Genomic DNA, 21,190 nt, shown 5'->3' on the forward strand with positions numbered 1-21,190 from the left:
AAGAGGCAACGGGTAAATCATGACTTCGAAGTAACGATGACAAAATCTTTGGAGTTGGATGCCCCAATCGATGATGCCAGCAATCAAAGGTGACCCAAGTTCCAGCTAAGCGAATTTGATTTGCTTGAGGCAAGGAAGATTGTAGTGCCACAGGATACACACCATTTTCACACCTTCCGTGCATGAGCACTGCCCCCATCATCCGATCCTTCACAAAGTAAAAGAAAGGGTGAAACTCAATGGTAACATTGTTGTCATGAGTGAATTTATGAACAGATATTAAGTTTTTGTGAATAAGAGGCACATGTAATGTTTCTTTTAACATAAGAGAGCGAGACGGAGAAGAAAGGGTTGTGGAACCAATGTGGGCAATTTGCAAACCTGTACCATCTCCAAGAACCACCTCATCTTGTCCCTCATATTCGAAATGAATAGAGAGATTGGCCAAGTCGGAGGTGATACTGTGGGAGGCTGCGGAATCAAGAAGCCATTTGTCGTTTGTCGAAGTGGCACAGTTCGCAGTAGGGCGTGACTGCAATTTGGCACATGTTTTGGCAGTGTGTCCAGACTGATCACAAATTTAGCAAACAACATGGGACTTTTGTGATCCAGACTTGTTGTTATTAAAGTTTTGTTTGGATTGGGATTTGTTGTTTTTGAACCGACCATTGGACGACATTCTTTGAGAGGAATTTGCTGTGACGACTAAAGCGGAAGCATTGTTATCCATACGTTTGATGTAATGCTCATGACCAATGAGCAAATCATGTAACTCAGCAAAAGAGAGAGCAATTTCTCTAGTGCGAATGGGCGCAACCATATCTCTGAATTCCGAACCAAGACCATTAAGCACGTAGAGCGTCAAATCATCATCCGAAACTGGTGCATCAATTAAGGAGAGTTCATTGGCAATCACCTTGACCGCATGAAGAAACTCAGACACCATGCAAGAACCCCGTTGGATAAGGGTTAAATCCTCCTTCAACTGCATAATCCTAGCCCGAGATTTGCTTGCAAACAAACGGGCTAGATGCTGCCAAGCATCACGACTCGTAGTGGTCATTGCGATGAGAGGCATCACGGTTTCAGAAACCGATGAGAAGATCGCGTTGAGCAGCAACTGGTCCTGTCGATACTAGTGTGCATAGCGAGCCAAAGCAGAGGGAGAGGACTTCTCAGTGGGTATAGGAGGACACGGGAGGGTGCCATCCAAGTATCCCATTAGATCATAACCAAACAAGATGGTTGTGAACGTTGCATGCCAGGAAGGGTAATTTGATGCAGTAAGCTTATAAGGAATTTGGCTGGGTGTTAATGGTGACCAGGGGTAAGTCAGAGGAAGGGTTGGAGTCACCCGAGACAGAGTGGGGAGTGGACGACATAGTGTAGAGGAGGATCGCTATGCTCATGAGAGAAGAAGACCTTCTGATACCATATAAAGATTGCATAGACAATTTGGCAAGAAAGAAAGACATCTGTATTCTGATTATAACTGGACTATATACAATACAATGTTGTGACTAATTAAGGAATGTACGTATATAAACAGAAGATAAAAAGGGTGATTACAAATCAATTTACAAAGATAATTATGGAATGAAAGTAAATCATGAAATTGCCATTGTTATGCAGATTCCCTTATATCCAGAGTCCAACTCAACCAGGATGAACACACTTTTCATCAATGGCGCCCAAAAATGTTAAAGATCATCTGTTAGGGTTTTTCCAAATATCACAACCATTTCTTGATATCATTGCATTTGCCACTTTTGCTTTTGGCAATCAACATGTTCAGTTTAGCTTAAAGAAACATCTAAGAAAACTAAAAAAAAATGTTCAAAACAGAGGAAAAAACAAAAAATTGATATCATCAAAATATTGGTGGTCTTTATTTCACATGCGAAAGAGATCACCCCTCCTATACAAAATCAAGAACAAGGTATGATGATGATGATCTTAAAAGTTGTCCTTTGCTTCACGGATGATCCCCAGGGCTTCTGAGTCATCTGCTGTGGCTGTAATCTTTAACGATTTCCGTATTTCTGGGCTTGAAGTGCGAAGGAATGGGTTGCACATCTTTTCCATCTTCAGTGTAGTTGGGATCTGAGACATCAAGAACATGGCCAGCTTTGGTTAAGGTAAATGCAGCAATAAGCATTCTGTGAAGGTGAAAGAAACATGGGTTGCCTGAGAAAAACCAGAAAAATGCAAAAATGCAGTGTGGAGGGGAAGGATCACAACAGCAAACCAGCTTGCAAGCTTGGCTTTTCTGGAAAAAGCCTGAGATCATCCAAGAGGTTTTGAAACCCAGGGCAGCCCCTTGTCGAAGCTTGTCCACCGCTTGTCCAACTCAATAAGGAGCTACGCTACTAGTATGAGCATTGGCCCATTTTTTGGGTTTTGTCTTGGATTTGCATGGACTGGTGTGTTTGAAATGAGAGAGTCCGGCTTAGCAGGGCACCTCAGCCCACTACATCCTTGCCTGTAAAATCCAGTTGGTCCCACTAAAACAACCTACAATCGAGCTGAGCCCTGCCCTCATCCAATTGTTCATAGTTATACCCTAGGGACTGTTGGAACAGTTCCACTTCAGTGATGTATCACCAAAGAGATTGAGCAAATCAAAATACACTAGGGCATGCAGCACATACATCACCTAACGGGTTCGTGTACAACAGTGAGGATTAAGAAACTGAAAATGCTTTGAGAACTGTAAATGCTATGTTCATGAGAAAATTAGTAATGCACATCAAGTGAGAAAGACCATAAAGCCTCCACAATGAGTAAACCCATAACTAATTAACCCAATTAAAAAGGCCATATGGCTTGCATATGCTCATAGTTTAAGAGATTGCTTATCGACCTTTTCCAGATGTCCTAAGAATTTAGTATACTCATTGAGGCGCTCTAGAGGCTTCCACAACAAATGCAGACTCAAGCATTCATCTAAGCAAAAGACTGGAAATTCAGTTCCCCACATAAGTTTTAGAAATTTGTTACTAAAGGAAGGAAAACAAGAGAAATTTACCGTTGGCAAGCCCTTACTACGGAGATGGGCAACATGGGTGGCATAGGACTGGAGGACCTCATTCTTGGGTTCGATAGATAATGCGAACTTTGAATTGCTCTATCAAAATGGGTTTCACATAGTTAAGCTTCTTCAAAAGTTGTGAGCTTAACAAACCTGAGCAAAAGCTGAAGAAGAAGATGACTTACCAATGTATATTCATGACCACAATAGATATTTGTTTCGTCTGGCAAAGACATAATCTTACTAAGGGAAGAATGCATCTGGAACACAGAGGAGGTCAGTGCTATAATATGTGAATCATGTCAATCACAAAAGAGTTAATGGCAGATTACAAATAACCGATCTTCATGCTCCATATTGTCAATAGAGAGATTTTAGCAATTCACAACCATGGCCCATTTTCTTCATATGAAAATGGGAAGGCTCTTCCATATTTACCTAAGTGACAACCAGTTTTGGATCTCCAATAAATTTGTGAAACTTCCGGGTTTCCTTTGGAACTAAAAGCCACTTTTAGGGAAAGATATATCCATATTGATATACAAAGCTTAGAAACTCCAAAACTTGGAAAATCTCCTCCCCCCGCCCCCCACAATCCCTAGGAAATTTTTTTATGAAAATGTTATTTTTCTAATACCTTAAGATTGCAGTTAAAAAATATTCTCATCATTCTCGTTCCAGCAGAAAATTGAGTGGAAAATTTTCAAATCATCATCTTTCACAGAGAACTCCCAGCATATGTCGAGCCTAAATAAACCACATAGCTGCAGACAGTAATTAAAGAAATATATTTTTTAGGTAAAATAATTGATACTAGAGATATATATATATTAGTAAAAGAAATTCATGATATCTAACATGGCATCTAGTCAAATTAACAATTTGAGTACAACCGCATATCCATCCATGCATGTGTGTGGCAGTTCTGCAAGCATGTGCAGCAGTAAAATAATTGATAATAAAGATATATATATATATATATATATTAGTAAAAGAAATTCATGATATCTAACATGCGCAGCATGCACATGCTTACATGCATATGTACAATCTAACAGGACAAATGGTTGGCAGGCCTATATGAGCTAAGGCACATGAATCCCCTTTCAATGAAGATTCTTCAAGAGGGTTTTGACCTTTCATGGAGCAGCCTTTTGGATCTTTTGTTTGTCCTTGAAAATGTAATTCCCTTCTACAAATGTTGAATATATTCCAAAAAAGGATACATGGCATGTTTGAGTGTATAATTTAGATGGTTTAAAGCCCTGGACAGAAAAAGAACAAGAAATGTAACCCCAGTCAAAATTTACCTGCTCAGGAGTTCCTTCGAAAAGTTTGCCACATGATAGACTGAACAAAGTATCCCCTGTAAAAATTGCCCCTGATCCCGGAAAGTAGAAGCTAATGTGGCCTGCTTGCAATTAAAATCAGTACACGAAATTAAATTAGGTTAAATTATTAAAAAAGAAAAAAAAGAAAAAAAAAGGGGGAACTATGTGAATCTAGAAGCCAAATATAATGGAATTTGAGGACAAAGTGGTGAATCCATCAATGAATCAAGTTTGTGGATCCTGCCAATTGACCAGTCTTTTATTTGATACAGCCTTTTCTCTTGTGACCTTGAATGATTTCCAAATAGAACTTGAATTTTAATATGTTACCATGTTACGTAGGATGAATTTTAGAAGGCTTTTACTTGTTTCTAAGGCTTATAAAACCCTATAAAGAGCCTCAATGTGAAGAAACTGGATTAGTCTCATCCAAAAGATGCACATGGACTAAAAAGAAAATTTGAGAGACCCTCCAAGAAGAAGCCAACATAAGAGGTTCATCAGACTTACAAGTACAAGGCTATAGTCACTTGATGATTTACTCTGTTGAAAAAAGAAGGAAAGATCCATGGATTTATTCCAGAATGATAAAAAAAAAGGCCCTTGACATTTCAAATTACCAACTCAATGCAATGTTTCGGATTTCCTAGGATGGTCAATCAGGAGTCCAGTGAACTAGCCAAAGTGGCTGTTACTTCTCGAGGATTTTGTTGCAGACTTTGTGCCACCTTAGTCCTATACTCCTTTGATACTGTTGTATTGATTTGACTTTTGTAATTTTTTTTTCTTTTGTTTGCATTTGTTCATTTTAGGAGAAATTCTCTCTAACCTGATAGTATAAAGATTCTCAACAAACAATATAAAAGTTCTACTACTTTGCAAGACCTATATATCTAAGCATAGAGTCAGGGACCATATTGCACAACTACCAATAATTCAACAAGGTTTGAAACACCTCTTTGTTTAATAATCACACGACAAGAACTATAGTAAAAATAAATAAATAACAACGGCAAATTAAAACCTCATTTTCTCAGTCCTATATTTCAGATTTAATTATATGCTTTAGTCATATGGTTTCCAATGATTCCAAATCAACACAGCATGACATCACATGTTTAAGTCATTTAAAGAAAAACATACTCAAGATCACAGTGAACAATACGAGATTAGAGAATATAATTATGTGCTGAGTATGTTAAACCAAACCATCATTCTGAACATCAACTGAATTGCAACAATGCCCATTTAGAAGAAAGTGAAAATCTGAGTAACTATAGAAGCCAGCTTAGAAAGAAATGTACTGTTTTCATCAGTTGATTTTGAAATGATCACATGTTTCAAAAGTACGAAATCCAGATATTTTCTAATATGATTAGTGATGAAATATGACCTCGGGTATGACCAGGAGTTTCAATTACAACCACCTCATGGCCTGCAAACATCCACTTGTCTCCATCTTTCAAAACTATATCAATTCCAGGAATTCGATCCTTGTCTATTCCAGAACCAATTACCTACAAGAAACCCACAAAAAGGGTAAAACTTCACAAAAAAGCATAAGTTTACAATTTCAAAAAAAATCATAAGCATGGGCAAAATGAACTGCTTCACAAACAATAGCAATTTCTGAACAAAGGATGACCAAACTCCCTTTGTATTCAAACAAATGTATCCATTCTTTTTTATAGGCTATTAAAAATTTAGGTCAAGATGGTGTAGGCTAATTTGGGGTGTCCTCATGAGGTAGGTTCATCAAGTCATCTTGGGGCACCAAGTGGATTTCATGTTAGTCATAGCATGGTACCAAATCTAAAAATATGAAGACAATGGCAGGATTAAAACTGGTCCATTTGTTCTTTGGAATTAAACTATGCAATTGAAACCTGCTTTCCAACCTTTGTTGCAACCTTAGAAAAAGTAGCACTTTCACAATTTTCCCCTGTTCTTCATTGCTCATTCAGTAAACCGCAATGGTTCTATTCCATCAAGAAGGCAACAGGATAATATGATATTTTTTGGAAGAACTTAAGAAGAATGTCATTCCCAAAGGAAATAGTTTCCTTTGGATGGACTGAAAGAAGACAACCTCCTTCCATATCTGCATCTCACATGGTTTGCAAACATCAACTTTTGGAAGGGGGATCCCTGTTGGATGACTAATGTTGGGAAAGCGTAAAAGGCAGGAGAGAGAAACCACTTTTATGGGTCAATGTTCCCTTGTCACTTGAGCATTTTCCCTAAAGGTGAATAAAAAGAGGGGGAAAAAGCAAAAGGAAAAAAGAAAAGGCTAATCAACTTTACCAGAAGATGATAATCATACCTTTGCACCATACCTTGCTTTTAACTCAGCATTCCCACCAGTGTGATCAAAATGGTGATGAGTGTTCAGGATATAGGTTAGGTTTCGGTTTTTCCTACTCAGGGCATCTATAACAGGTACGGCTTCAGAAGGATCAACAACTCCAACTGTGCCTGTATCGACGTCATGTAAAAGATATGCATAGTTGTCCTTCAGACATGGTACCTGAAGACGGAAAAAGTTAACAAAGATTTATGTGTGAAAGGAAGCACAAAAAGAACTGTTACCAAGCGAGTCAATTAAGTTACCAAGTGAGTCAATTAAGTTACAAGCTTGGATGCAGTACTTGTTAGTATATGCAGAACCATACAAATTCAAGTGCACTATTCCAGACAGCACTCATCTAATGAGACACCTGTGTGTGCAAGTGATGTTGATTGTAGAAGAAGGAAGAGAAAAATCCAGTTTAAGACTTCAAAAGGCCAGGAGAAAGTGCCTTGCACTGCAACACACCAGATTTTGATTTGACAAAAGGACCAGATTTAAGACACATCACTCACATGAGGAAAGAAGGGAAATTGCCTACATACTGTCCTTTACCATCGTCTCACCTTTCAAGGGTTCTTCACAAGTTGGAGGCCTTTCTTTAAGATTCCACTGTGGGTAGTACCCATGTGAACCATATCCCATCATAGAGTGACAATAGAAAACAGCATGGAAGTCAACAGCTCCTTAGCTTTGGTTAAGCAATTTTATAGGAACCAAGCCGTAGAGGTTGTATATCAACTAAAATGAATTGCACATCAACACAGCTCCTTGGTTCTTACATAAATTGATCCATCCAAAAAGTCTATATTGACAGCTGGGCCTGGATCTTCTATCCCTAATTCGAAAGCAAACTGAACTTTACTGTTTCTTTAATTCAAAAGTAACCTTGTCACTATCTGTACAGATCATTCTGTAGAATCAACATCTTTCCCTTTGCTTTTAGTCTCTTTCAACTATCAAAGCTTGTTTTCAGAAGGCTTTCAAATTAAAATTACCAAAAACATATCATTCTCTTTGTATGCCTTGTCAGTTCTTCCTTAGCACATTGCTGAGAATGAGAGTAAGAAAGCGGGCATGGGGAATGACAGACGAATCCCAGTTATCCTTTTTATGTAAGCTAAGGATCTTTGAACTATCCTTTATACAGGATAATACATTAAGTAAGGGCAATCAGATTCACATGGAAAAACAAGTCACTTTTTCAGGCAATGAAGCATTTTCAAGATTGGAAAAGCAGTATAAGGAATGTTGAGGGAACAACAATGCATAGACATAGAAATATGGTGTACACCAAAAAACCTAACCTTGTGGAGTATGAGATTGAAGAGTAGCAACCAAAGCATCAACTGCATAAATAAAAATTATCTACCCACATACACGTGTGTATGTGTGTGTGTGTGTATATATATATATATATGGAGAGAGAGAGAGAGATGCTCACCAATTCAATTTGCAATGTGGAAGACGTATTGGAAACACTGCAAAATTGCGCAACTTTGAGTGTGCGACCAGCTGTGCGCAAAGTTTTGAATGGTGTTGATAAAAGGCGCATGAGTCCATACAAAAGACTTTTTCTAAGGCACAGTTGCCTCATGCCTGGCCATACACCAAGCCCATTACCCCCCTGAAATATAAAATAAAGGTTTTTGAATATTTTAATATGAAGTGAATATGTTGCCCATCAAAAAATAAACAAAAAATAAAAAATGAACTAAATACCTTCAAAATAAAGGGTTTGGATGAAAACAAGAGGCTTTAGGCATCCAAAGAAAGATTTGACATTTAAGACTAGTATGGAAAAAATAGAAAGCACTAACATTAAGTTCCTATTCACCAGAAGAAGAACCAAAACCAAAAAGAAAAAAGAAAAGAAAAAGGGAAGATATGCAGATGAGCTTCACTATATAACCATTTTAATACCAGAATCATGCATGTTGAAATGATAAACCATGCCCTCTTAGGTTTTTGTTTCATCAAGAAAAGATGTAAGGATGTGATTAACTTTTTTTCCTCTCGAGATAGCCAAATCAAATAAATTGGACCAAAAGGAGCAGACCCCAAGTACAAGTTTATTTGAGGTGCACAATAAAAGACAATTATTCAAAAGTTAAAGAGTACTCAAAAAGTTCAAAAACAGTCATCCCTTTGAGAGTCTCTGAGCCCCCTAACCCACAAAAATAAGGACATGTCAAACACTTTTTTTAAGTTAATCAACAGAGAGCTTTATTATATCAAGAGCTCACTTATTCCCTCCTTTCAAATGCACCACAGAATGCAACGAGAAGTCACTTTCCACAATCAAAGGATAACCCCTTCAAGTCCTCCTCACTCCCAATGAACCCAAGAGACTCCAGAATGCAAGAAAATAAGAGAAAAGTTTGCAAGCCATATAAAAAATGGATTTTTACTAAACTATACAAATCACATCAATTTGGAACCCACTTTCACTTTAAATCGGGGTTTAGAATGCATAATTAGAATACGCCAATGTAAATTCTACTAGTTACACATTAAAACCATGATGCCGATTTAAAAGCAAGTTTTGAAAAATATATATATTTTTTAAAAAAAAAATGAACATCCAAATCCATACTTCATCCTCAAAATATGCCAAAGAGAATTCTTGTTTTTTTTTTCTGAGGTAAATATGAAATTATATCAAAAAGTGCCTTAGGGGCATGCAACCTAACATATCAATGAAAGCTGCCAAGGATAATCTCCCATTCCCAAAGAGTCCAAACTTATACTGTGCAATTGTAACAATTTGAAACCAACCCCTCCCATCTTCCAACACCTTGCCACACTTCCATCATAACCCTGAGTTGCATGATTAGACCAAGTCATCATACCTCCCTTCCCCATCCTGAATCATACCCACATACCAAATCTGTCCCCTAAACACAAGTCTCACACTCCACAGCCAAACACAGACCACACAAGCAATCATAATAATTAGAAATTCATCTTGCAACACTTTGCCACATTTCCATCAAAACCCTGAATTGCATAGTCATACTCTAGTCACCATACCTCCCTTTCTCATTCAGAATCACAAAGCAAACACAGCCTGCATCAGAAATTAGACCCAGAAATTAAAGAAAATAATAATAATAATAAAAAGGGAACCCAGATCTCCAATCCCACCCACAAAAGCAACCAAATTATTTTTTTTTAAAAATAAAAAATCTCAGGGAGCAACTTAAAATTGTCATATTGACATGTCACCAGAAGAACACTAAATAATATCAAAATTTTAAAAACAAAAACCAAAGCAAAGCAAAGCAAAAGGAAACCCAGATCACCAATTCTACCCACAAAGGCAACCAAATTTAAAAAGGAAAAAAAAAAATCCCTATACCCACACAAAATTGCCACATTCACATGTCATCAAAAGAACGCAGAAAATCTCTGAAAAAAAACAGAGAAGTAGTCCCAGATCATCATTTTCACCCACTAAGGCAACCAAATTAAAAAATAAAAACAAAGTCCCAGATACCAACTCAAAATTGCCACATTCATAGAGCACTTAAATAAGATCAGAAATTAAAAACAAAACAAAACAAAAACGGAAACCCAGATCATCAATTCCACCCACAGATAAACCAAATATTAAAAAAAAAAAAAAATCTCAAATACAAACTCAAAATAAACAATTCACCCTCCAAAACAACACTTACTCAACATCTCCCCCCTCCCCCACCCAACCCAAGAAAAAAATCAGATCATCCAATTTTTTTCTTTAAAAAAAAAAAATTAAAATGGAACAAAAAATCCCAGATATAAACTCAAAATGACCAAAAAAAGAAAAGGCGGTTGGATCAAGAATCAGATCAAAGTAACAAGATAGAGAGAATATTGGAAGGGAAAGGACACAAACCCTAGAGGAGCAAGAGAAGGAGGCCATGGCTGAGGGTGCTTTGGAGATGACTTGCATGCTTTTTGATTTCACATTTAGAAGAGGAGAGAGAGAGAGTATGATAAATTGATAAACAAGGATTAATGGGCACACATATTTGAGGGGTTTCTTTTTCCCCTTTTTTATTTTATTTTTATTTTTTTCCTTTTATTTATTTATTATTATTTCTGTGCCGTGTCTACCATTTTTCTTTCCAGTTTCCTTCCACCACCACGCGTTTTATTTAATTTCCGTGTGTGCTGCTGGGGGGCTTGGGAAAATGGTGGGGCGACAGGCGGGTGAAGGAGCGGGTGATCTGGGTGAGCGCCACGTGCAGGAGGAGTGGCCTTCACGAGGATCTCCACTTCGAGCAAAATGAAATGATTGACACTCCTCGAGACCGCACTATGGCAGGTGGCCTCCCTGTGGGCCCCACCTTGGAGGGCGCGTTTGGCCACCGTACCACTTCTGATCGGTGGTTGGGTAAAAAGACCGTTTGGAAAATGTTTTTTAATTACACTTTTCTCTCCTTAAACCTACAAACATTTTTTTATCTGCCGAATCATATATGATAATTTTGTACAGTGCGTTTGACTTGGAAGTGTTTTTAATATCTTTCTAAAAATATCATAAGTGATTTTTTAATACATAATTTTTAAAAATATTTTTAAAATTTTACCAAACATGCTTAACCCCTACTCGAAACTATTTTTTAAAACATTTTTTTATTCTTAGGAATAAAAAATATATAAAATATATTTGATAATCAAAAACTATTTTTTGTTATTTATTTTTAAGAACAGAAAATAGAATATTTTCAAAAAAACATCTTTTAATCATTTTATATTGTTTTCATTTGTTTTCTAAAAATTATTTTAAGAAATAATTATACAAATATGTAGAATAATTAAAAATAAAATATTAAACATAAAAATTATTTTTAAAACATATTTGAAAATATTAAAATATATTAAAAACATTGTAGGTTTTCAAACAAACTTTTGTTATACAAAAATTAGAGAACAATTTTCAAAAACTGTTATCAAAAATCATTTTTCAAAATTATTTTCAAAAATAGTTATCAACAAGTCTTAATGTTTTTTCAAAAATATTTTTTTGGATTAAAAGTATTTCCTAAAATCACTGTATGGACTCTTAACAAACACGTTGAGAGAATTATTTTCCATATTTAAGCTTTCAAATATAATATTTATTTCTAATAGTAAGTTACAAAAACTAGTTTTAAAAATATTCCAAATGTTTACTTTCATACTCAATATAATAATTAATAAGCTTGACAACTTATTAATTAATTCTAATTAATAAAATCTTAATAAATAAATAAAAAAAAAACCCTTGATAAGAACTAGTTTTTATTTTGAAAAATTTAAATGATGGAAATAAATGCTGGGAATGGGTTTTATAAGCATTAATGAAGGTAGAGTTATATTTAATAGAGATTTATTTTATCAGAAAATAAAATAAAATAACAATTTAAATGATGAAAATAAATGCTGGGAATGGGGTCCTGTACATATGAGCATTAATGAAGGTAGACCCATATGTGATAGAGATTTTTTTTTTGAATTTCATCCATTAAGGGCATGTTTGGATGTTTCATGTAAATGGTGCTCAGAAGGGTTATTCACCATCATGAAAATTGCAGCCCTCCTTACAAAATGATGGCAAACATTTGATGGTAACGTTTCAGGATAGATAAATGAACAAATACCCAATTTTCTTAGCATCCAAACAAGACAAACTTTTCTGAGAAATCTACTGTTGAAATCTCTCTGTTATACAATTTACACCATCATTATCCAACCCCAAGATTTTCCTTAAGGAAACAAAAAGAACAATCCTAGTCATGACTATCCTATAATTATAAGCGAAGTTACCCAAATCATCAGCTGCCCTGTTTGGATCACAAGAAAATGAAAATGTCACATCTGACAATTCAAGAAAGCGATATCCCATTATGTTTCAGCTTCTTGAGAAATCCAGGATGAGAAGCTAAAGTGGGGGGCCATGGAGGTTGATGGCTCTTCTCTAATGGCATTAAATTACAACTGCAGAGTCTACATCAGACTCTACAATCTTGTTTATCTCACCATGCTGGAAAAACAGGTAAAACAGAAAAATCAAAACCTGTCCAGTTTCTATCAATTCAGCAAGGGTTTTGCTAGGCTGCAACACAGCCAAACACCAAAAACCTGACAAGTTTCAAATCGGGTTCTGACAGACTAGAGAAGCTACAAGAACACGTGCACAGATCGACAAAAACCCCACTGTTTTATTCAGGATATCATTTAGGAGAAAATACATTTCAGTGTAATTTTAATGTTACAACAAGAAGGGAGTAGAAATACTCGCAATAATGCAGGGCATTGGGGGTCCAGCAAAGTGCAGTGATCTCTTCCTTTTATCTTTCAACAGAGTAAAAGCCAAAAATCTCTGCAACTGCCTCTTAAAGTTCATCCTGCAAGGAAAAAGAGAACTAGGATTTAAGCTTGGAAATGTTCAAATCAGTATTGAGTAACGGGAATGTGTTTTTTCAGGAGTTTGGTGCCTAGTATGATAGAAATAAGAGGAAAATTCATGCTTACGTGGTAATCATCCAAGTCATCGTCTGGATCATGCTGCAAATGAAGTTATATTCAAATTAGAGCGATTATGAATCTAAAGCAGCAACCTGGAAATGGATTGATAATTGCAGGTTTCATTAAAGATACAAAGAGAAGGAATGATATGAGATACAATACCCTTCTACGGCGCTTCCTAGCTCCATACCGACTATCCCTTGCTGCTTTCCTCTTCTCACTTTCCTCTCTTGTTCTTTCCGCTTCCTAAACACACAATTCGAGTACTTTGAAGATTATTTGGGAAAAACAGTGCTTGCTAAAACTATGAACTCAAGAAAGAAAGCCCAGTAGTCATGGAACATTTTTTTAATCACCTTTTCTTCCCTGGCTCTTCTCACTTTCTCTGCTTCCTCGAATGCCTCTTTTTCAGCCTGAAATTTCATCATAAAACAAAGATTAGACACATGCACTTGACCAGACACTAAAAGTAGATACGAAGAGAAGCAGCTCACCTCTCTGTTCTTGCCCCATACGTTTTCTACAACTTGTCTTGCATACTCTGGGTCATCACAGATCAAAATGTTGTCAAAAACTGAACCAGCCTTAACCTGCATTGCCATGATTCATCAGGTTCTATTTGTAGCCAAGGATAAGTAATTATTAACTGAAGGCTCAGGAACAAAATGCTTGGCTAGATCAGAAAATCAATCCAAACTCCATTGAAGAGAGAAGGCAATATTTACCCAGACAAAGTAAAGCAACAAGTTTTTACACTCGGGTGGATACCAGCCTGGGTCAGTTTCAGGAGACCCAAGAACAGAGTCTCATTATTAGGCATGAATACCCAATCAACCATCAAGTGGGCCAATATTTTCCTTTCCTGATTTTACCAAACTCAACATTTCATTGACTCGGTCAACTTGAGATACCAACACAGATTTTTTATCTTGTTGGGTGCAAGTAATGATTATTGATATGATACCACCACTTTTAATGTGTCCCCAACAACTAATCTTTATAACATTGATTTCCAATACAGTAATAAGCCGAAGCATGATGCTTACCTGCCAAACTTCAATTCCTATGTATTTTATTGGCTTCAGTACATATAGATCAGGGTCATCTTCAAACTCTGCAGATAAGAAAGAAAGCAGAAGTTTTAAAACAAATTTAGAGGTTGAACTGGTGTTCATAAGTCAATCAACTACAAGCATGGTCCATACCAGGAAAGATCAAAAAAATAAAAATAATAAATATAAATATTTTTTAAAAATCCAAGCATAGTGCATTGTAACCTAGTAATCGATCCGTCTAGCAAAACTATTTTTGCACCCCAAAATAATATTTTTCAACGATTCGGGGGCAGGCTACTTGCTTTGCTCCTAACAGTGGGGATTCAAATCTAGAACCAGGAGAACTTGATGGATCAAACCGTTTGACCATATCGTCAACTCCAGTTTGAGAATGCTATAAACAGGCCCTCTAAAACATATTTTCTCCTTTCATTGTTTCTTATAGTCCAAACACAAAGCTAATCTCAAATTTGGAAGTGTGTTTTAGCCAGTGAACACTGCAGAAGACTGGAGCATACCTGGATTATCAATCCAAGGAGTCTTCCACTTCCCCTTATAGTTGGGGTTCTTGATCTTCTGTCATGTAACAAACATCTTAAAAATTAGAAGCTGCACTTTAAATGTGATTGAGATACAGTTTTAACTTTTTATTAGTAGGTTGACAGCACCTTTCGTTTCCAAGGTCCTTTGTATGCTGGATTTGGAATCTTTGGTCGCCTCCATATACCATCTTCTTCTTCATCCCAATCATCAGGCTACTCAGCAGGAAAATCAGTGTCATGGTATGTTAGAACATCGTATATCTTTCTTTTCTTTTTTTTCCAACTATTCATCACCATAAGCCAATATACCTATTAAATGATTTTTTTTTTTAAATAATAAACCAAATTATCCCATTATCGAAATGCATAAGAAAAGAGGAAAAGTATTTGGAGAGGAAAAAGATCTCCATATTCACTGAATGATAAACCATGTGATGTTCCCTCAGGACATGACATATAGACAAGGAAATTTGCATGGGTCCCAATAATCAAATTTTCTTTAACACCCAAAAGATCAGACTTATCCACTATAGCAAGCATTATAAAGCATTTAATACTCAAGCAATCAGCAAACCTCTTTAGCCTTTGGATCAGGAATTTCAGCAGGAATTGAATCATATCCCTGCATCATCAAGACAGAATATTGAAGTCCACAATTTATATGGTAAAATTACAGATCACCATTTCAACCAATAGATAAAATGCAAAGCACAGTACCACTGGTTTCACATCATTAGGATCATCAATATATTCTCTATCGTCCCAGTCTGCAGGCTGCAAATAGAAGGGAAATCAAACACACATTTTTTTACAGGAATTCTGAATAAAGATCCCTACTGTGAAAAGGGCTGTATATAAGGAGCCAGATTGGTGTATGCTGCCACCAACCAGAGGTTCCTGATTTAGTCATATAACAGTCATAAAAGATTGCTCCACCTTTTCTAATAATGGAACCATACCTTTCTACTGTCACCTTTGATTTTTCGTGGAGGAAGGATATCCCAGTCTGTGTACAAGCTTCCAAATTCTCTTTCTCGATTGTCAACAAGGACAGTATAAGTTGCGTCAGGCCTAAGAATAAATGTATAGAAATGTGTTAACTTGTCTGTTTCACATTGTATCTCCTTTTTTATGGGATAATTTTGTCCCTGGTAAGAGACTATAACATGGAGCTTCTTTTGCTGTGAGCCACATATATCTGGTCCAAACATCAAACTGCAAAACAGAAAGTGACTGGTTGGAGGAGTTATCCCTAAATCATTGTTGAAAAGTAGAAAAAAAACAAAAAAACAATTGGTAACCAGATACCCAATCATGCAACAGACCGAGAATTTGAGCCAAACAAAAGCAAAAATTTAATTGCAAAACAATATACAACAACCAAACAACACTCAGTAATAACATAAGCAACCCACACGCACACGTGTTGAAATGTTCTATTAATCCTTGGGCGCTTCTTCCTCTAGTCAATTCACATCTTCTTTTTTATCTTCCCATTGGCCTTGTAAATAATTCAATGAATCATATTACTTATTGTTGCAATCATTTTTACTGATAAACACAACAAAACCATCTCGGTCAACCTTCCCTCTTCCCCTCAGTGGCTAATTCAACCTATAAGTTCTCTGGAGGATTAATCTCTTCTTTTTGTAATCTTGCCATTCATGCATCATAACATCCTCATAACAACTAAAACTATCCTATGGACATGGTGTCGTATCTTAGATGCCCAACACCAAGTACCATAAAGCATTTGACTTCCTCTAGCATATTCCTAGTCAATCCACAACCAAAGTAAAAGGATAAAGTCAATATCAATCTGGTATAAGCTATTGTAATTGAGGACTTCCTTTTTTTCTTTTTCCCCTTTTTTAAGAATATGAAGAGCCACACAAGACCAAGTATGAGATCTGCAGGGGGAGTCATGCAAGGAACATGTCAAGCACAAAAGACTTAAAAGATTATTTTGTATGCAAGGTTATCCAGCCATCCTTCTTGTAAAAACAATGATGAGCCTGATTCTTTTAAAAAGGAAAAATAAAAAATAAAAAAACAAAAAAAACAAAAAAACAAAAAGCAAAAAAAACAAAATTTCATTCTAAAAGAAGAAAAAAAATATAAAGAAATTACTGTTGCAAGACAAGTCCCTTTTGCAAGCAAAAAACACAAAACAGCAAGTAGCTATAATTTTAAATTTTTTATCATAGTGCCCAACAAACAAGCAAAATAATGAAACTATATGATAAGTGAAAGAATTGCTCTACCTAAACACTGAACCTTTTGACCATGTAAAAGGAAAAACAACACATAAACCACAACCACCAAAAAAAGGTACGAAAGAAAAGTTCAGCTCTTATGCTAAGGAATTTTCAAATTCTTATCAGAGCACATGATAGATTTTCCAAGAGAGGGGCTTTGAATATAAAACGGGGTGACTAAAAATTATGCAATGAAATTTCAGACCTGTAAGGAGTATCACCACCATATTTCTTCTGATTGACATAACCTGAGTGAAGCTTAATGTAACCACCACCGCATTCAATGTCCTGTTCAAACTTTATGGAATACTGAACCACAAGTGTTCTGTTCTTGTTGTTGAACTCCGGTATCTTTGCAGATATTGCAAAATGCTTGGCATCTTTATATGTCTGAATACCTGCATGATTTGGTACAGAACAGTGCTCAAACTGCAGTTATAAATAATCTCTAATTGATTACCACTTACTGAGTGGATTGTAACCCAAAATCAAAATGATGCTCCTTTCCATGACCACTCTTTATCCACCTGTTTCTTGTTTATTGTAGATTGATATATCAATATTCAACACAATGGAAACCTTCTAATTCCAAATGCTGGGGTTCACGATGTTTATCAATCAAAAGTAATTTCTTGTCTTTTTTGAACTACATTTATAGTTGTATACAATATTCAAAACAAATCGTCAGCACTTGGTTAATGTTCAAGTGGTGTGAACTCTGAAGGACTCAATAGAAAAGGTGGTGCAATCGAATATGGTCCCATCCAGTTACTTGGTATGATGGTAATGCAGTACTTCTGCCAGAGTAAAATTAGCAAGATCCCTAGAGCTTTAAATAAATTGGGCCTGCTAAATTGTCATGCATATCAAAAAATTGCTTTTATCTATGAATTGAAATGTGACACTACTAAGATCAGCAGTCTATGTTTCATGCAGGAAATTGAAATAATAATTATTAGATCTCAAAAACAACGATAACAGGTATTTGAATCATGTAATAAGCGTGATAGCAACAACCATTTGTTTTTCAGATAAAATTACATTCCTCAACAGTGAGATTTAGCCACCAACCAACCTCTCCTCTGCCAACGTTCATCACTTATATTGATAGAAATGTCAATGTCATACTTCATTTTTTAAAAATGACCCTGTGCCCTAACGTAAGTTGTTTTTTTATCCAAACATATGAATAACATCAAACAAGGTCAGCCATGTGATTTCACTCTATTTCTTAAAGCCATTAACAGAATGTTGTTGACAGGAAGGTTAGTGTATTTTTAGAAAATAATTGTAGGTCTCTTTGATTTAGATAAAATTTCAGCTGAGAGAAGTGCAATTTTCCCAATACAAGGATTAAAGTCAACCATCAAACTGATTCAATCATTCTTATTTGTGGTTTACAACCACTTCATTCTGGTTAATATTCACAATTAAATGCTTCAAGGGAGTATAATGTCAATATATTTCGAAGTGAAGGGTGCAATCCACATGCCCAGTTAAAACATGGTAAGCAGGCAATAGAGGTAGTTTTCTATTTCTGATTTATAAGCATTTTTCATTACTGGATCACCCTCCTTAATCTTGAAATCTAACATATCCTTCCTGAGTCGTATAATTTTAAGCATACAATATATCTTTGTTTCTGATATTAAAAAAAAAAAAAAGGTCATAAAATTTTATGCATAGATCGATTTCATTAAATCAAGTTCCATTAATCTACAAACATTTTACCTTGTCAATAAAACTGCATCACCCTACCAAAACATCAAGACCAATCAAATTATTGAATTTGTCAATGGAGAGAATGGATTAACCTCTTCATTTTAAGAATCAATCAAAAAGTAAGTAAAATTTCATTACAAAATTCCTCAATAGAATTACCTTTATCATCAGGATCTCCAGACCATTTTCCAGCTGTGTGCTTAAACAAACCAGCTTTCCCTTCACTCCTTTTCCAATCTGATACAACCCAGCGGCTCTGCCATCCATCTTGTTGCCACAAATATTAATAAATATTTACATCCAGCAGCCTAGTTCAATGCTTCCATTTGGTTGCTGATAAATATAGGAAAAAAGGAAAAAGAAATCGTACTCCATATCCTAATACAACCATTTATCTCAGTTGAAGTTGGTTTTTTACTTTCTTGGAAAACTAAAAGATAAAAAAGATAAGAACCCAAATTTTTTTGTTCTTTTATTTCCCTCAGCCTGCTTAACAACCAAACAAGGAACATAGAAAACATATAAAAAGAGAAAATCCCGTAAAGATGTTTAAGCCAAAGCACCTCCTACAATGAATTATTTTGTTCCAAATTAAGCAAACAATTTAGATCATAAATTCCAGACTCTACTCGGTTGCAATGGAATAGAGAAGGAAGTAGCTCCACTGTGCCAAATCCTACTAAAACAACTACATAGCTTGAGTTTGAGTTTGGGTTTTGCGTGGAGAGTAAAATAAAATAAAAGAAACCTTAATGCCCATTTTATGTTTCATTTACATTTTGGTTCCCTTCGTTTTCTCGGCAATTGAACACAAGAAACATACAATCAGAGAGCCCATAAAGAAATTTAATCAACAACCCATTTTAAACCAATCATCAACACAACTTTCTCCCAATGCACAGCCACTAACGGTGGATAATTTTTCTTCAAATTAAGGGAAACAACATATCATGAATTCTCTTCTTGGCTCTCTTTGGCCACTGAAAAAGTACAGGGAAAAAGAAAATGGAAATGAAAAACCCAAACAGAGCTAATTCCATTAAGAAGACATCCAGCTTAAGTTTGAGTTTGGGTTTTAGGTGGAGATGAAAATCAAATTAGAAGAATCATAAGACCCACAATTATTTTCTTCTTTTCCTCTGATTTCCCAGCAACCACACCCGAAGAAACAGAAAAAATAAATAAATAAATCAGAAAAGAAACCCATAAAGAGTTTAATCCACGACCCATTTTTAACTTATCATTAAACTTCTTCCCACACAAAACCACCACTGACTATGAACTATTTTTCTCCAAATTAAGGGCAATAACGTGGCTCATAAACTCTGTACCACGTTTGGTAGCCGAGAAAGTTAACAAGGAAAAGAAGAAAAGAAGAAAAATCCCTACTGAGCTAATCCTACTCAGAAGAAGCATGCAGCATAAGTTGGACTTTGGGTCTTGGGTGGAGAAGAAAATCAAACAAGACAAACAATAAGGCCCACTTGACGCTGCTTTTCTTCTTTGTTTTCTTCCATTTTCCCGCAACCAATCAATGGGAAAAGAAAAAAAAAATGCACAATCGGCGGAAGTCTCATAAATTAGTTTAATCAACAGCCCATTTTGAAGCAATCATCAACACATCTTCTGATCCAAACAAAACTTCTGATTATGAACTATTTCTTTTTTTTTTTTACCAAATTCGATAGAAAATCTTGGATTCTAGGCTCTGTTCGATCGCCGAGAAAGTACCAGGAAAAAAAAAAACCACTCCCCTCAGCCACTTCTACCAAAACTACAATTAGCTCAAGTTCGACTCAACTATGGATATTAGGCGGAGATTAGAATCAAGCAAGAGAAATCACAAGGCCCACTTGATGATTTGATGCTTCATTTTCCATTTTGTTTTTCCTCCGTTTTCTCAGCAACAAAACAAACAATACTAATATCAAATCTATAAAAAAAAAAAAAAAAATTAATAAATACCTTCAAATCGTTCTTCGAAAATAATCTCTGAATCCGAATAACGAAAATAGAACACCAAAATTAAAAGCAGAAGCTTTAGCGGCGGTTGCAGCCGAATCACCGGCATTTTGGAGGTCAGCCGGTAAAAGCAGGCGCAAATGCCTTTTTAGTGACAGAGTGGAGAGTTTGTAGTTGGAAAACTTGTGAATTGTCATAAATACCCCCCATTTTCATTGAAGTGGCAATACTAGCCGTCCATTGTCCACAACTTGAAAATTTATATGAAACTTTTTTTTAAGTAAAAGTGAAGTGGATTCAAAGAAGTTTTTTTTATATTTATTTTACTATAAAAATATTTTTAAAAATAAATATAATTGAAATTAATTAGAAGTTTGTGAAATTTTAAATTATTTAATTTTAAAATAAATGAAATGAATTTAAAGAAATACATAAAAATAATTT

At 35.6% G+C, this 21,190-nt stretch overlaps 2 protein-coding genes across 4 annotated transcripts; both read right to left on the reverse strand.

Annotated features, from left to right (window-relative positions):
* Positions 1–1,597: 1,597 nt before the first annotated feature.
* On the reverse strand, positions 1,598–10,696 carry LOC117914282 (probable hydroxyacylglutathione hydrolase 2, chloroplastic). 3 transcript variants are annotated; one of them, XM_034829536.1, is made up of 9 exons: positions 10,590–10,641; positions 9,743–9,779; positions 8,154–8,336; positions 6,686–6,889; positions 5,756–5,879; positions 4,342–4,442; positions 3,217–3,291; positions 3,029–3,127; positions 1,598–2,103 (listed from the first exon to the last, which is right to left on the reverse strand). In XM_034829536.1, the coding sequence occupies exons 3-9, from the start codon at positions 8,304–8,306 to the stop codon at positions 1,957–1,959; spliced, it is 903 nt and encodes a 300-aa protein (XP_034685427.1). In that variant the 5' UTR covers positions 8,307–8,336; positions 9,743–9,779; positions 10,590–10,641; the 3' UTR covers positions 1,598–1,956. The 3 variants fall into 3 exon arrangements, with proteins under 3 accessions (XP_034685427.1, XP_034685426.1, XP_034685429.1); XM_034829535.1 differs by lacking the exon at positions 9,743–9,779 and having other exon boundaries at positions 10,590–10,696; XM_034829538.1 differs by lacking the exons at positions 9,743–9,779; positions 10,590–10,641 and adding an exon at positions 8,432–9,147.
* Positions 10,697–12,746: 2,050 nt separating this feature from the next.
* LOC117914914 (calreticulin-3-like) lies at positions 12,747–20,891 on the reverse strand. Its single transcript, XM_034830435.1, has 14 exons — positions 20,750–20,891; positions 18,944–19,051; positions 17,268–17,460; positions 15,764–16,019; positions 15,522–15,578; positions 15,379–15,426; positions 14,931–15,017; positions 14,781–14,838; positions 14,254–14,321; positions 13,702–13,797; positions 13,564–13,620; positions 13,370–13,453; positions 13,214–13,246; positions 12,747–13,086 (listed from the first exon to the last, which is right to left on the reverse strand). Exons 1-14 carry the CDS (start codon positions 20,853–20,855, stop codon positions 13,075–13,077), a joined length of 1,263 nt encoding a protein of 420 aa, XP_034686326.1. The 5' UTR covers positions 20,856–20,891; the 3' UTR covers positions 12,747–13,074.
* Between the last annotated feature and the right edge of the window lie 299 nt (positions 20,892–21,190).

This window comes from Vitis riparia, chromosome 5 (assembly GCF_004353265.1).
Source record: "Vitis riparia cultivar Riparia Gloire de Montpellier isolate 1030 chromosome 5, EGFV_Vit.rip_1.0, whole genome shotgun sequence".
Classification (NCBI taxonomy): domain Eukaryota; kingdom Viridiplantae; phylum Streptophyta; class Magnoliopsida; order Vitales; family Vitaceae; genus Vitis; species Vitis riparia.